We start from the raw sequence: 16222 nt of genomic DNA, 5'->3' as shown, positions 1-16222 counted from the left end.
CACACCCTACGTCAGCACCCCAACGGCAACTCTGAAAGGACAAAACTCCTCCTCACTCGCTGTAAACTTGGGACACCCTGAACTCTTTGTTACACTATCATGTAATCATTTTTTTATCATTTAAACTAAATAAAACGTTAAAATAATGCAGCAGAAATGACCCTGCAGGAATAAAGAAAAAGAAGCTGTTGGAAAGGATGGAGGGATGGTAATGACTTCGTCTGAGCGCATGCGCAGAACTGACCGTGCTTCCGGTAGTGAAATGCCAGGTGGCGAGCAAGATGGCGGACTGAGTGGCTGTGACTTCCCCGTCTATAAATGACCATATAACAGCGAATATAGAAACATCGAACCTCAAACAATCGTCTTTTCTTGAACCCTCAAAACTTAAGTTGCGTTTGGAGCTCTGGAGTGTTAGCTGAAGTGAAGATTGAAGACGTGATAGAAGATGGACGACTACTGCTATGCTAAGATGGCGACGTCATGTCAAAGAGAAAGTGAAAGACAATCACCAACGGAGATAAAGACGGAAGATGAAGGTGAGTGACTTGACGTTTCGTCATTTGAAAGCTGTCGTAAGCCATTAAAAATGAGTGCCGATGAGAAAATAGCCGACTCACTTAAACGTAAAGAAAGAGGCGCCATGATTGTTAGCTTGAAGAAGGCAGTGGAGTTCACATCAGAGGAGATGAAAGAATGCAAAAGTCAACATTTCATTTCATCCATACATCCATTTTTTACTGCTTATTCCTTTTGGGGGCGCTGGCGCCTGTCTCAGCTACAATCGGGCGGAAGGCGGTGTACACCCTGGACAAGTTGCCACCTCATCGCAGGGCCAACAATGTCAATCAATCAATCAATGTTTACTTATATAGCCCTAAATCACTGGTGTCTCAAAGGGCTGCACAAACCACTACGACATCCTCGGTAGGCCCACATAAGGGCAAGGAAAACTCACACCCAGTGGGACGTCGGTGACAATGATGACTATGAGAACCTTAGAGAGGAGGAAAGCAATGGATGTCGAGCGGGTCCAACATGATACTGTGAAAGTTCAATCCACAATGGATCCAACACAGTCGCGAGAGTCCAGTCCAAAGCGGATCCAACACAGCAGCGAGAGTCCCGTTCACAGCGGAGCCAGCAGGAAACCATTCCAAGCGGAGGCGGATCAGCAGCGCAGAGATGTCCCCAGCCGATACACAGGCGAGCAGTACATGGCCACCGGATCGGACCGGACAAGCAAAATCATTTTCATTATTTTTTTTTTGTCTTAATCGTCCAGCCCGAGGTCCAGTATTGGCAAGAGGGGGGATTCACAAACCACGTCAAACTAGGAATGAACCATATGGCCTTTTTTTTAATATATCGTTATTTGTAGGCCATGTCACGATACACCATATATATCTCCATATTTTGCCTTAGCCTTGAATGAACATTTGATGCATATAATCACAGCAGTATGATGATTCTATGTGTCTACATTAAAGGCCTACTGAAATGAGATTTTCTTATTTAAACGGGGATAGCAGGTCCATTCTATGTGTCATACTTGATCCTTTCGCGATATTGCCATATTTTTGCTGTAAGGATTTAGTAGAGAACATCGACAATACAGTTCGCAAGTTTTGGTCGCTAATAAAAAAGCCTTGCCTGTACCGGAAGTAGCAGACGATGTGGGCGTGACGTTACGGGTTGTAGGGCTCCTCACATCCTCACATTGTTTATAATGTGAGCTCCCAGCAGCAATAGCTATTCCGACCAAGAAAGCGAAAATTTCCCCATTAATTTTAGCGAGGATGAAAGATTCGTGGATGAGGAAAGTTAGAGTGAATCACAAAAAAAGAAAGAAGAAGAAAAAAACGACGGCTCCAGGCAGCGGCATTGGGAGCGTTTCAGATGTAATTAGACACAATTACTAGGATAATTCTGGAAGATCCATTATCTGCTTATTGTTTTAATAGTGTTTTAGTGAGATTGTAAATACCTGAAAGTTGGATGGCTGCGGTAAATGCCAGTGTCGCTCAGAGAATCCAATGGAGGATTCCATTTGATGCATATAATCACAGCAGTATGATGATTCTATGTGTCTACATTAAAGGCCTACTGAAATGAGATTTTCTTATTTAAACAGGGATAGCAGGTCCATTCTATGTGTCATACTTGATCATTTCGCGATATTGCCATATTTTTGCTGAAAGGATTTAGTAGAGAACATCCACGATAAAGTTCGCAACTTTCGGTGCTAAGAGAAAAGCCTTGCCTTTACAGGAAGTCGCAGACGATGACGTCACAAGTGTGGGGGCTCCTCACATATTCACATTGATTATAATGGGAGCCTCCAACAAAAAGTGCTATTCGGACCGAAAAAAACGACAATTTCCCCATTGATTTGAGCGAGGATGAAATATTGGTGTTTGAGGATATTGATAGCGACGGACAAGAAAAAAAAAAAAAAGTTAAATAAAAAAAAAACGCGATTGCATTTGGACGGATTCCGATGTTTTTAGACACATTTACTAGGATAATTCTGGGAAATCCTTTATCTTTCTATTGTGTTGCTAGTGTTTTAGTGAGTTAAATAGTACCTGGTACTCGGAAGGGTGTCTCCACGGGTGTCTGAGGGGGAGTCGACGACAGCTATGGACGGCACAAGCTCAGCTTTTCCCCGGTAAGAACTGACTTTTTAACCACAATTTCCTCACCAAAACCTGCTGGTTGACATTCGGTAGGGATCCATGTTGGCTTGACCGCGCTCTGATCCATAGGAAAGTTTCACCTCTGTGAATTTTAAACAAGGAATCACCGTGTGTTTGTGTGGCTAAAGGCTAAAGCTTCCCAACTCCATCTTTCTGGATGTAAATATAAACAGAATACAATGATTTGCAAATCCTTTTCAACCCATATTCAGTCTAATGCACTACAAAAACCAGATATTTGATGTTCAAACTCATAAACTTTATTTTTTTTTGCAAATAGTAACTAACTTAGAATTTCATGGCTGCAACACGTGCCAAAGTAGTTGGGAAAGGGCATGTTCACCACTGTGTTACATCACCTTTTCTTTTAACAACACTCAATAAACGTTTGGGAACTGAGGAAACTAATTGTTGAAGCTTTGAAAGTGGAATTCTTTCCCATTCATGTTTTATGTAGAGCTTCAATCCTTCAACAGTCCGGGGTCTCCGCTGTCGTATTTTACGCTTCATAATGCGCCACACACTTTCCATGGGAGACAGGTCTGGACTGCAGGCGGGCCAGGAAAGTACCCGCACTCTTTTATTACGAAACCACCCTGTTGTAAAACTTGGCTTGGCATTGTCTTGCTGAAATAAGCAGGGGCGTCCATGGTAACGTTGCATGGATGACAACATATGTTGCTCCAAAACTTGTATGTACCTTTCAGCATTAATGGTGCCTTCACAGACGTGCAAGTTACCCATGCCTTAGGCACTAATGCACCCCCATACCATCACAGATGCTGGCTTTTGAACTTTGAGCCTATAACAATCCGGATGGTTATTTTCCTCTTTGTTCCGGAGGACACCACGTCCACAGTTTCCAAATATAATTTGAAATGTGGACTCGTCAGACCACAGAACCCTTTTCCACTTTGCATCAGTCCATCTTAGATGAGCTCGGGCCCAGCGAAGCCTGAGGCGTTCTTTGGTGTTGTTGATAAATGGGTTTTGCTTTGCATAGTAGAGTTTTAACTTGCACTTACAGATGTAGCGACCAACTGTAGTTACTGACAGTGGTTTTATGAAGTGTTCCTGAGCCCATGTGGTGATATCCTTTACACGTTTTTTGATGCAGTACCACCTGAGCGGTCAAAGGTCCGTAATATCATCACTTATGTGCAGTGATCTCTCAGATTCTCTGAACCTTTTGATGATTTTACGGAGCGTAGATGGTAAAATCCCTAAATTCCTTGCAATAGCTCGTTGAGAAATGTTGTTCTAAAACTGTTCGACAAGTTGCTTACAAATTGGTGACCCTCACCCCATCCTTGTTTGTGAATTACTTAGCATTTCATGGAAGCTGCTTTTATACCCAACCATGGCACCCACCTGTTCCCAATTAGTCTGCACACCTGTGGGGTGTTCCAAATAAGTGTTTGATGAGCATTTCTCAACTTTATCCGTATTTATTGCCACCTTTCCCAACTTCTTTGTCACGTGTTGCTGGCATCAAATTCTAAAGTTAATGATTATTTGCAAAAAAAAATGTTTATCAGTTTGAACATCAAATATGTTGTCTTTGTAGCATATTCAACTGAATATGGGTTGAAAAGGATTTGCAAATCATTGTATTCTGTTTATATTTACATCTAACACAATTTTCCAACTCATATGGAAACGGGGTTTGTAGAACATGATGTCTGTCACTCCTAATCGCTAAATCCGATGAAATCTTCTTCCTCGGTGTCGCTTCTAAACAACTAGTTTTCTTTATTTCAATAAGAGTAGCCTCCACTTCTCGCCAGTCCCTTACAAGTTTCTCGCTTACTCCAAACTTTCTGTCTGCTGCTCGATTGCCTTTTTCTGCTGCATATTTCTCTACTTTCAGCTTATAACCTGCAGTTTACGATTTCCTTTTCGGTGCCATTTTTGTTCAGCCTTTCTCAGTTTTTATAACTTTCTGTCAATGTTGAAATGATCAATTTTCATTTTCAATTTTTTACGGTAATATGTTAATAATTTCACACATAAGTCGCTCCAGAGTAGGGCTGGGCGATATATCGATATATCGCGGGTTTGTCTCTGTGCGATATAGAAAATGACTATATGGTGATATTGGAGTATACGTTCTCACGCAGTTGCTTTTAGCTGCGGGCATTACACTACAGCAGGGGTCGGGAACCTTTTTGGCTGAGAGAGCCAAGGACCCAAATATTTTAAAATCTATTTCCGTAAGAGCCATATAAAAAATTGTTCAACACTGAACACAACTAAACGTGTGCATTTTTAAGTAAGACCATTTCTAGAGTATAATAGGTCTCTTATTCTTTGTATTAACATTGTTATTCCGAAGCTAACTGTGGAGGGGGCGTGGCCTGCGGGCCTGCAGCGAAGCGGGGTGTTGCCAGGATCGGCCTCGAAATCAGCGACAGATTCGTAGATGGCCCACCTTTGCCTTGTTATCTAATCACCTGTCGCTCTGTTATAAGCAGCAGCCAGGAGGAGAGACGGGGTTGGGGCTGGAGCCAGAGCGCGAGCGGGAACGAAAGAGGAAAAGACAATTACTAGGAAGCAACTGAGAGACGTATTGAAAAATAAAACAATACTGTAACCCTAAAACAGGCTCTCATGTCGGTGCTTGGTGGTCTGAAGAACCCCCAGGAGGGCAAGCCCCACACTAACCAATAATAAATACATAACTTCTTACCATTAACGCAACTTCTTGAACAGGTGCGGTAGAAAACGGATGGATGGATTCAAAATGCATGAGATTTTTTTATATTTTGAGCGTTACTTTTAACACTGTGATTACAAGTGGAATTATTCATTACTTATCGTGTTACGTAATGTCAGCTCAGATTTATCCGGGAGCCAGATGCAGTCATCAAAAGAGCCACATCTGGCTCTAGAGCCATAGGTTCCCTACCCCTGCACTACAGGCTCTTCTCAATTTTTCTTGTCCCTCCTCACAGGGACTTAAACGAGCGCACCTTCTTTCATACGTCACATACTTATACGGCCTTGCGGAGCAGAGAGATAGCAGCATGGGTAATGTTAGCGGTGATGCTAATGGAGCCGTGCGAGTGGTAATACGAGAGAAAGAATGGGCGAGCCTGGTAACGAATGAAGGAAGAATTAATTCCCAAGAAAAACAGCAGGGGGTCCATCGTCTGGCGGTGGTTTGGCTTCAAGCGGGAATATGTCGAACAGACAAGCGTAATTTGTCAAGTGTGGGGCAAAAGTGTTGCTACAAAAAGTAGCATTACTGCTAATATGTAGCATCATTCTTCTATGTCCCACTCTCCCCTGTGGAGGGGGTCCGGTCCGATCCGGTGGCCATGTACTGCTTGCCTGTGTATCGGCTGGGGACATCTCTGCGCTGCTGATCCGCCTCCGCTTGGGATGGTTTCCTGCTGGCTCCGCTGTGAACGGGACTCTCGCTGCTGTGTTGGATCCGCTTTGGACTGGACTCTCGCGACTGTGTTGGATCCATTGTGGATTGAACTTTCACAGTATCATGTTAGACCCGCTCGACATCCATTGCTTTCCTCCTCTCCAAGGTTCTCATAGTCATTATTGTCACCGATGTCCCACTGGGTGTGAGTTTTCCTTGCCCTTATGTGGGCCTACCGAGGATGTCGTGGTAGTTTGTGCAGCCCTTTGAGACACTAGTGATTTAGGGCTATATAAGTAAACATTGATTGATTGATTGATTGATCATTTGAAAAGTCACCTGCTAGAGAATGAAGAGTGCTTGAAACTCCGCATGTCAACATCTCCGTTCGGTGCCACACCAACAAAATATCGAGGCAAACATTTCCACATCAACACCTTATGTAAAAATTAGTCAACAACAAAAGGAGATAATGTCTGCAGGAACCTACCACATAGCGAAGGACATAAACTATTTGATTTCCTATTATGCAACTCATTTTTATTTGACACTTATTGAAATATCTTGTGTGACATCATGCACAAAAGTGCACTTTATTTGTTTTAAACTATTGTAGTGGCGTTCTGTACAAAAAGTACACTTTAATTTAGTGTTGTTTTGATATGTCATCTCAGTGACATCATGCACAAAAGTGCACTCATAGCTTGTTTTAAAATGTCTCAGCCAATCTTGCACTTTCTGTTTTTGGAAATGACATGAATGTTTGTGCCACTGCTTAATAACTGTTTCATAAATACACTTTTGGTCAGTTGACTTAGATGTGGTTTCCCTCTTTGCATGAAAGTTTAAAAGTAGCATATAGTAATGAAAAGTAGCATATATCAAAGCAGTATGAAGAAGAATGTTTGAATGTAGACACATAGAATCATCATACTGCTGTGATTATATGCAGCAAGTGTTCATTCAAGGCTAAGGCAAAATATGGAGATATATATGGTGTATCGTGACATGGCCTAAAAATATCGTGATATTTAAAAAAAAGGTCTATCGCCCAGCCCTACTCCAGAGTATAAATCGCATTGGCCAAACTATGAAAAAAACTGTGATTTATAATCCGAAAAAGACGGTAAATGTCAAAGAAAACATCCTACCCTTGTTCACTGTTGACTTCTTATGAATAGATTTTATATCATTGATATATTTCCATATATATTTACTATTTTCTATATTTCTAGCTTCACTTGTCCGAGTCCAAGCCAAGTCATGTAAAACATTGATCCATCATTCTGGCAAGGCACTTAAATGAACGGCCATGAAACACTACACACACATACAGTACATAGAAGAAAGTGTGTTTTTGTTGTTTGTGTCTTGCAGACGTCCAGCAGCTGATGGGTAATCCAGAAGAAGTTTCCCCTCAGTCAGGGGGGAGCTCCACTTTGAAGCAGGAGACTCCACAACCACCCTGCATTAAAAAGGAAGAGGAGGAACTCTGCATCACTCAGGAGGGAGAGTGTCTTCTAGGACGAGAGGAAGCTGATTACACTAAGTTCCCACTGACTGTTGTCTCTGTGAAGACTGAAGATGATGAAGAGAAACCACAAGTAGACAACCTCTTAGCTCCTCTATCAGATAGTGAGGCTGAAGACAAGCTTGAAGAACCTGTGAGCAGCGATACAGACTGTGAAGGTGATATGAGGACTCACACTGACAACACACACTATGAATGCTTTAAAAATAACAGAGGTTAATACTTTACAATAGATAATCATATGTTAAATTAATGAATAAATTGTGTTATTAATTGTGATTTCAATATACAGCAAAATATTTTGTTTGGAGATTTCCGATATTGTCTTTTATGCCGGTATCCAATATTACGATATTGTCCAACTACTGATATCAACCGATACCGATGTATTCAGTCGTGGAATGAACACATTATTATGCCAAATTTTTTTGTGATGACCCGCTGGATGCATTAAACAAAGCAACAAGATTTTTCAAAATAGATCAACTCAAGTTATGGAAAAAAAAATGCCAACATGGCACTGCCATATTTATTATCCATCCATCCATTTTCTACCACTTATTCCCTTTTGGGGTCGCGGGGGGCGCTGGCGCCTATCTCAGCTACAATCTGGCGGAAGGCGGGGTACACCCTGGACAAGTCGCCACCTCATCGCAGGGCCAACACAGATAGACAGACAACATTCACACTCACATTCACACACTAGGGACCCTTTAGTGTTGCCAATCAACCTATCCCCAGGTGCATGTCTTTGGAGGTGGGAGGGGCCTATCCCCAGGTGCATGCCTTTGGAGGTGGGAGGGGCCTATCCTTAGGTGCATGTCTTTGGAGGTGGGAGGGGCCTATCCCCAGGTGCATGTCTTTGGAGGTGGGAGGAAGCCGGAGTACCCGGAGGGAACCCACGCATTCACGGGGAGAACATGTAAACTCCACACAGACAGATCCCGAGCCTGGATTTGAACCCAGGACTGCAGGAACTTCGTATTGTGAGGCAGACGCACTAACCCCTCTGCCACCGTGAAGCCCGCCATATTTATTATTGAAATCACAAAGTGCTTTTATTTTATTTTAACATGCCTCAAAACAGCAGCTTGGATTTTGGGACATGCTCTCCCTGAGAGAGCATGAGGAGGTTGAGGTAGGCGGGATAGCGGGGAGGGAGTGTATATTGTAGCGTCCCGGACGAGTTAGTGCTGCAAGGGTTTCTGGGTATTTGTTCTGTCGTGTTCATGTTGTGTTACGGTGAGTATGTTCTCCCGAAATGTTTGTCATTCTTGTTCGGTGTGGGTTCACAGTGTGGCGCATATTTGTAACCGTGTTAAAGTTGTTTATACGGCCACTCTCAGTGTGACCTGTATGGCTGTTGACCAAGTATGCATGCATTCACTTGTGCGTGTGAAAAGCTGTAGATTTCATGTGATTGGGCCGGCACGCAAAGGCAGTGCCTTTAAGGTTTATTGCTGCTCTGTATTTCTTCCTACATCCGTGTACCACTCCATACAGAGGCGTGTTAAAAAGTCATAAAGTTTACTTTTTGAAAACGATACTGATAATTTACGATACTACATTTTAAAGCAATTATCGGCCGATAATATCGGCAGTCTGATATTATCGGACACCTCTAATTTTTGTTTATTAATTTAGGCATAATCCTCCAGCCCTTGCCTTAGTATTCACAAACATTTCACAATACAAGATGTATCGGGACACTTGGCAACCCCAACCCACATATGCGGTCCTCTCCAAGGTTTCTCATAGTCATCATAGTCACTGTCACCAACGTTTTTCTTTGCCCTTATGTGGGCTCTGTACCGAAGATGTCGTTGTGGTTTGTGCAGCCCTTTTAGACACTTGTGATTTAGGGCTATATGAATAAACATTGATTGATTGATTGATATAATACTCTAGTACAGACCTGGGCAAAATTAAGGCCTGGGGGCCGCATTTTGCCCGTTAAGCTTTTCAATCTGGCCCGCCGGACATTCCCAAATAATTTTTTTAGATCTTTAAGATGGAAGGTGTAGCTGCCATTATGATGTGCAGTCATGTTTTTAAATGACTAAGTCTTGAACAATACGAAGTATTTCAATGGTTGGAATCTGCGCTTTTGCATGATATACTAGTTACTATGGTCATGTAAATCATGGCATCTCGGACGAGGCACCAAGCAGTGTGGGTGGGGAGTGTTTCCACAGAGTGTCAGCCTGAAATGCAGGTGTCAGAGACAGACACGGAAGGAGATTTTTACAAAAAAGTTCTAAAGCTTAGTGATATATCCGTCAGGGTTATTTGTTGTTGGACCCCATGATGCAGAGATGGAGGCAGGCATTAGATAAGAAGACATGATTTAATTAAAACTAAACAAGAACAAACAAAAAGCATGCACGTGGGCGGAATAACCAACTAAGGGAGCTAGCATTGGGCGCTAGAAAAACAAAAAGGAACTTTAGCATGGAAGCTAGTGGATAGCAAACAGAAAAACTGGAAATAACTAATGCTAACAAAAACAACTTACCGCTACGACGACCTAGACAAAGTGTAGCATGACAGGTAGCGGCTGTAACAAAATGACACGCCAAGAGTGACATGTGGCAACGACAATGCAATACAATACAATGATCCAGCACTGACTGGAGGAACAAAGCAGGTGAAATAGGAGCTGGCTGATTGACATCAGGTGTGACTAAATGCCAATCATCAGCAGCTGAGTGAAGACAGGACACAGGGAGACCAACAGGAACCAAAATAAGAGCACTAGACAGGAACTAAGGACAGGAAATACTAAACACAGAGGAAACAGACAAATGCAGAGGAAAACTAAAACATGGACAAACTGTCAGGGGAAAGCCTGACAATATCAGATTGTAGGTGGGATTTTTTTTTTTTACCCTTCGCGTTCATATTTTATGGTGTTTGTTGCGTTTCGCTTGATTGTAAAATATGTCGATCAAGAGGGTAGGTGACGTTCACATGTTGTCAATATTCAGCGTTTTATCGTTCGTAGTTAATATTGTAAATCCCACATTCTTTATTTTCATGTACATTCTGGGTGCTTCACTTAGTAAACACATTTTAAATTCCATTACATTTTTTCAAGGCGCTCTGTCATAACGTTTTTAGCATTCAGTCAGACATTATTGTGAAGTTTGTATTAGTTTTCCTAAAAATAGATATACCGGCTCCTAGTCTCTAAATTTGGCCCCACGAGTCAAAATAATTGCTCTCGTCTGTCGCGATAAAAATATAAATATATAATAAAAAAAAAATTAAATGAGCTTGTTTATAGATGTACAATAAACTCATCATAGGAAGTCTCCATTTGTTGTATGTGTTATGTGTTTGTGACATGATACAATGCACATTAATGAACAAACACAATATAAACAGCCCTTTGAGACACTAGTGATTTAGGGCTATATAAGTAAACATTGATTGATTGATTGAAATGTGAGAGATCGTAGCCAAAGGCGGATTTCCATCTGCATATCATTGCAAAGAAACAAGCCCCGACTAATTCAGGCGTTATAGTGAGTTGTGTTTTCCATGCTCTTATTTTTGCTGTATTTATCTGGCACAAGTGGAAAGCCGGTCCCTGAAAATAATGCCTGCATTAAACAAAAAAGGTCTGGGACCACTGCACGAGATGACAGTCATAATTTATTGGAGAAACTGTGTCAAAAAACAAAGTAATTTGATTTAAATTCATTGCAATTGTACAGAAAGTGGATCAAATTTATTGCCACTTGAATGTAAAAAAAAAATAATCCTAATCTTCTTCATTGGCGACTGAAAAATAGAATTCATATCGATAAAAATGTTTTTGACATATTTCCATATTGATATCCTAATGTCCATCAAAACCGATATTTTCAATGTTCTGTTACTCTAGCTTCAAATGTGCTAGTTTAATGCCAAGTCATGTAAACATTGACCCATCATTCTGGCAAGGCACTAAATGAATGGCCATGAAACACTACACACACATACAGTACATAGAAAAAAGTGTGTCAGAATTTCAAGGAGAAACATCTCACGGATCATGTCTGAACTTAAGTTTGTGTTTGTGTCCTGTAGACATCCAGCTGCTGAGTCGGCATTCAGAAGAACTTTCCCCTCAGAGCTCCACTTTGAAGCAGGAGACTCCACAACCACCCTGCATTAAAAAGGGAGAGGAGGAACTCTGCATCACTCAGGAGGGAGAGTGTCTTCTAGGACGAGAGGAAGCTGATTTCACCGAGTTGCCACTGACTATTGTCTCTGTGAAGACTGAAGATGATAAAGAGAAACCACAAGTAGACAACCTCTTAGCTCCACTATCAGGTAGTGAGGCTGAAGACAAGGTTGAAGAACCTTTGAGCAGCAATACAGGCTGTGAAGGCGATGTGAGGACTCACACCGACAAACACCTTGATCGCTCTAAAAAGAAGAGAGTTAAAACATGTTTGAGTTGCTCAGTTTGTGCTAAAAACTTTAAAAGAAAGAGCCTCTTAGCTGAGCACATGAGAACACACACAGGAGAAAAACCATTTCAATGCTCAGTGTGCGGTATAACCTTTTCCCAAAAGAGCAGTTTGACACAACATATGAGAATGCACACCGGAGAAAAACCCTTTCATTGCTCAGTTTGTGGCGAGAGCTTTCCTCGTAACAGCTATTTGACTTCACATATGAGAACACACACCGGAGAGAAATCGTTTAATTGTTCGATTTGTCTAAAAAGCTTTACTACAAAGAACAGTTTGACTCAACACATGAGAATACACGCAGGAGAGTATCCATTCAATTGTTCAGTTTGCGGGAAAAGCTTTTTTGTGAAGGGCAATTTGACTCAGCACATGAAAACACACACAGGAATAAAACCATTTGTTTGTTCCGTTTGCGGTAACAGCTTTGTTTACAGACAAAGTCTTAACCGACACATAATGACCCACTCGGAGGACAAACGCTTCAGTTGTTCAGTGTGCTGTAAAAGGTTCCATCAGAATTCTGACGCAGTCAGACACACAAGAACACATAAGGTAGAATAACCAAGCAGCTGTTCAGTTTGTGCTATGACGCTCACATGTGGCCACAGCCACTAAAATCGGAATTATCTAGAGCAGGGGTGTCAAACTGGTTTGGATTGAAGGTCACATGGCAGTTATAAACCCTGTTTCCATATGAGAATTGTGTTAGATGTAAATATAAACGGAATACAATGATTTTCAAATTATTTTCAACCCATATTCAGTTGAATGCACTACAAAGACAACATATTTGATAGTCAACCTTATTTTTGTGCAAATAATCATTAACTTTAGAATTTGATGCCAGCAACACGTGACAAAGAAGTTGGGAAAGGTGGCAATAAATACTGATATAGTTGAGGAATGCTCATCAAACACTTATTTGGAACATCCCACAGGTGTGCAGGCTAATTGGGAACAGGTGGGTGCCATGATTGGGTATAAAAGCAGCTTCCCAAAAAATGCTCAGTCTTTCACAAGAAAAGGATGGGGCGAGGTACACCCCTTTGTCCACAACTGCGTGAGCAAATAGTCAAACAGTTTAAGAACAACGTTTCTCAAAGTGCATTTGCATGAAATTTAGGGATTTCTACATCTATGGTCCATAATATCATCAAAAGGTTCAGAGAATCTGGAGAAATCACTCCACGTAAGCGGCATGGCCGGAAACCAACATTGAATGACCGTGACCTTCGATACTATAGACGGCACTGTATCCAAAAAATGACATCAATCTCTAAAGGATATCACCACATGGGCTCAGAAACACTCACATCTGTAAGTGCAAGTTAAAGCTCTACTATGCAAAGCGTAAAGCCATTTATCAACAACATCCAGAAACCCCGCCGGCTTCTCTTGGCCCAAAATCAACTAAGATGGACTGATGCAAAGTGGAAATGTGTTCTGTGGTCTGACCAGTCCACATTTCAAATTGTTTTTGGAAATATTCGACATCGTGTCATCCGGACCAAAGGGGAAGCGAACTATCCAGACTGTTAATGACGCAAAGTTCAAAAGCCAGCATCTGTGATGGTATGGGGGTGCATTAGTGCCCAAGCCATGGGTAACTTACACATCTGTGAAGGCACCATTAATGCTGAAAGGTACATCCAGGTTTTGGAACAACATATGCTGCCATCTAATCGCCGTCTTTTTCATGGACGCCCCTGCTTATTTCAGCAAGACAATGCCAAGCCACATTAAGCACGTGTTAAAACAGCGTGGCTTCGTAAAAAAAAAATGCGGTTACTTTCCTGGCCCACCTGCAGTCCAGACCTGTCTCCCATTGAGAATGTGTGGCGCATTATGAAGCGTAAAATAGGACAGCGGAGACCCCGGACTGTTGAAGGACTGAAGCTCTACATAAAACAAGAATGGGACAGAATTCCACTTTCAAAGATGAAACAATTAGTTTTCTCAGTTCGCAAAAGTTAATTGAGTGTTGTTAAAAGAAAATGTGATGTAACACAGTGGTGAACATGCCCTTTCCCAACTACTTTGGCACGTGTTGCAGCCATGAAATTCTAAGTTAATTGTTATTTGAAAAAAAAAAAACTTTAGGAGTTTGAACATCAAATATCTTGTCTTTGTAGCATATTCAACTGAATATGGGTTGAAAATAATTTGCAAATCATTGTATTCTGTTTATATTTACATCTAACAATTTTCCAACTCATATGGAAACAGGGTTTGTATATCAGAGGACCACTTGTAACAGCGACTACTGTATGGACATGCCTCTGGATTTCATTGTTAATTACATAAATTGTTTTAAGTAGACTGTCGATTTTACAGATTATTTTATTTATTACATTTTATGGTATATATAATAACAGTACCACTTTTTTTTTTAGTTGTTTTTTTTTCTTACAGAAAAAGCTTGCAGCTTAGTTGGAAAAAATGTTACTATTACAATTACATTGGTTTTTTACAACATTGTCTGGTTCATGGAAAAACAGCACAAGTTCCTTTTTTATTCTGGCAACTTAGCTGCCAGTTTTTGTACCGTAAAAAGAAATGTACCGTATTTCCATTTACAATAATACGCCGTCAAAAATAAGATTTTACGTTAAAATATAGCAGTACAGTCAACAGAATGTTTAATGCTATTTTTTATTTCTTTTTTCAGTAATATACTGTAAAGAACACCATAAAATGTATTGTCATTTTTATTATATGGATGAGTAGTTTGCTGTAAAATCATAAATCAAGCAGATATTTGAGTATTGATTTTTAATTAGACAAAAAATGTGGGGAAAGTATAATAACATACTGTATTTTTTTTCAATTATAGATATTATTAAAGTTTAAAAGGCATGTATTTTCAAGCAGTACATATATTTTTTCCTGTCAAAATGAATAAAATCAGTTACATTTAATGAGAAAATATGAAGTACTTCTATTGACATATCACTTCTAGGTGTTTGCGGGCCAGATCTGGCCCCCGGGCCTTGAGTTTGACACCTCTGATCTAGAGCATAATCTTATCTCCTCATGACCCCATGTCTTCTGTCTATCTAAAAACTCTTCATACAGTGGGGCAAAAAAGAATTTAGTCAGCCACCGATTGTGCAAGTTCTCCCACTTAAAATGATGACAGAGGTCTGTAATTTTCATCATAGGTACACTTCAACTGTGAGAGACAGAATGTGAAAAAAAAATCCAGGAATTCACATTGTAGGAATTTTAAAGAATTTATTTGTACATTATGCTGGAAAATAAGTATTTGGTCAACCATTCAAAGCTCTCACTGATGGAAGGAGGTTTTGGCTCAAAATCTCACGATACATGGCCCCATTCATTCTTTCCTTAACACGGATCAATCGTCCTGTCCCCTTAGCAGAAAAACAGCCCAAAAGCATGATGTTTCCACCCCCATGCTTCACAGTAGGTATGGTGGTCTTGGGATGCAACTGAGTATTCTTCTTCCTCCAAACACGATGAGTAGAGTTTATACCAAAATGGATACATGGATGTTACAGCAGAGGATTGGGAGAATGTCATGTGGTCAGATGAAACCAAAATAGAACTTTTCGGTATAAACTCAACTCGTCGTGTTTGGAGAAAGAAGAATACTGAGTTGCATCCCAAGAACACCATACCTACTGTGAAGCATGGGGGTGGAAACATCATGCTTTGCGGCTGTTTTTCTGCTAAGGGGACAGGACGATTGATCCGTGTTAAGGAAAGAATGAATGGGGCCATGTATCGTGAGATTGTGAGCCAAAACCTCCTTCCATCAGTGAGAGCTTTGAATGGTTGACCAAATACTTATTTTCCACCATCATTTACTAATAAATTATTTAAAAATCCTACAATGTGAGATCCTGGATTTTTTTTTCACATTCTGTCTCTCACAGTTGAAGTGTACCTATGATGAAAATTACAGACCTCTGTCATCATTTTAAGTGGGAGAACTTGCACAATCGCTGGCTGACTAAATACTTTTTTGCCCCACTGTAAATAGTAAGATAGATGATGCTTGTAGTCCTTGGTTACTCTTTCAGATGACTCCAGCTGTGGAGCAATTGTAGTCGTCTTCAGTGAGGCTTTTTCGGCCTCCTGGATGTCTGACTTTGAACACCAACAACATGAATCAGTGTGCTTAAAA

At 40.9% G+C, this 16222-nt stretch overlaps 1 protein-coding gene across 1 annotated transcript; it reads left to right on the top strand.

Annotated features, from left to right (window-relative positions):
* Window positions 1-250: 250 nt before the first annotated feature.
* On the top strand, window positions 251-15266 carry LOC133549573 (gastrula zinc finger protein XlCGF57.1-like). The gene is made up of 3 exons (XM_061895132.1): window positions 251-539; window positions 7453-7764; window positions 11681-15266. Exons 1-3 carry the CDS (start codon window positions 449-451, stop codon window positions 12631-12633), a joined length of 1356 nt encoding a protein of 451 aa, XP_061751116.1. The 5' UTR covers window positions 251-448; the 3' UTR covers window positions 12634-15266.
* Window positions 15267-16222: the final 956 nt, after the last annotated feature.

This window comes from Nerophis ophidion, linkage group LG01 (assembly GCF_033978795.1).
Source record: "Nerophis ophidion isolate RoL-2023_Sa linkage group LG01, RoL_Noph_v1.0, whole genome shotgun sequence".
Classification (NCBI taxonomy): domain Eukaryota; kingdom Metazoa; phylum Chordata; class Actinopteri; order Syngnathiformes; family Syngnathidae; genus Nerophis; species Nerophis ophidion.
This window is presented reverse-complemented; position numbering and strand designations above follow the sequence as displayed.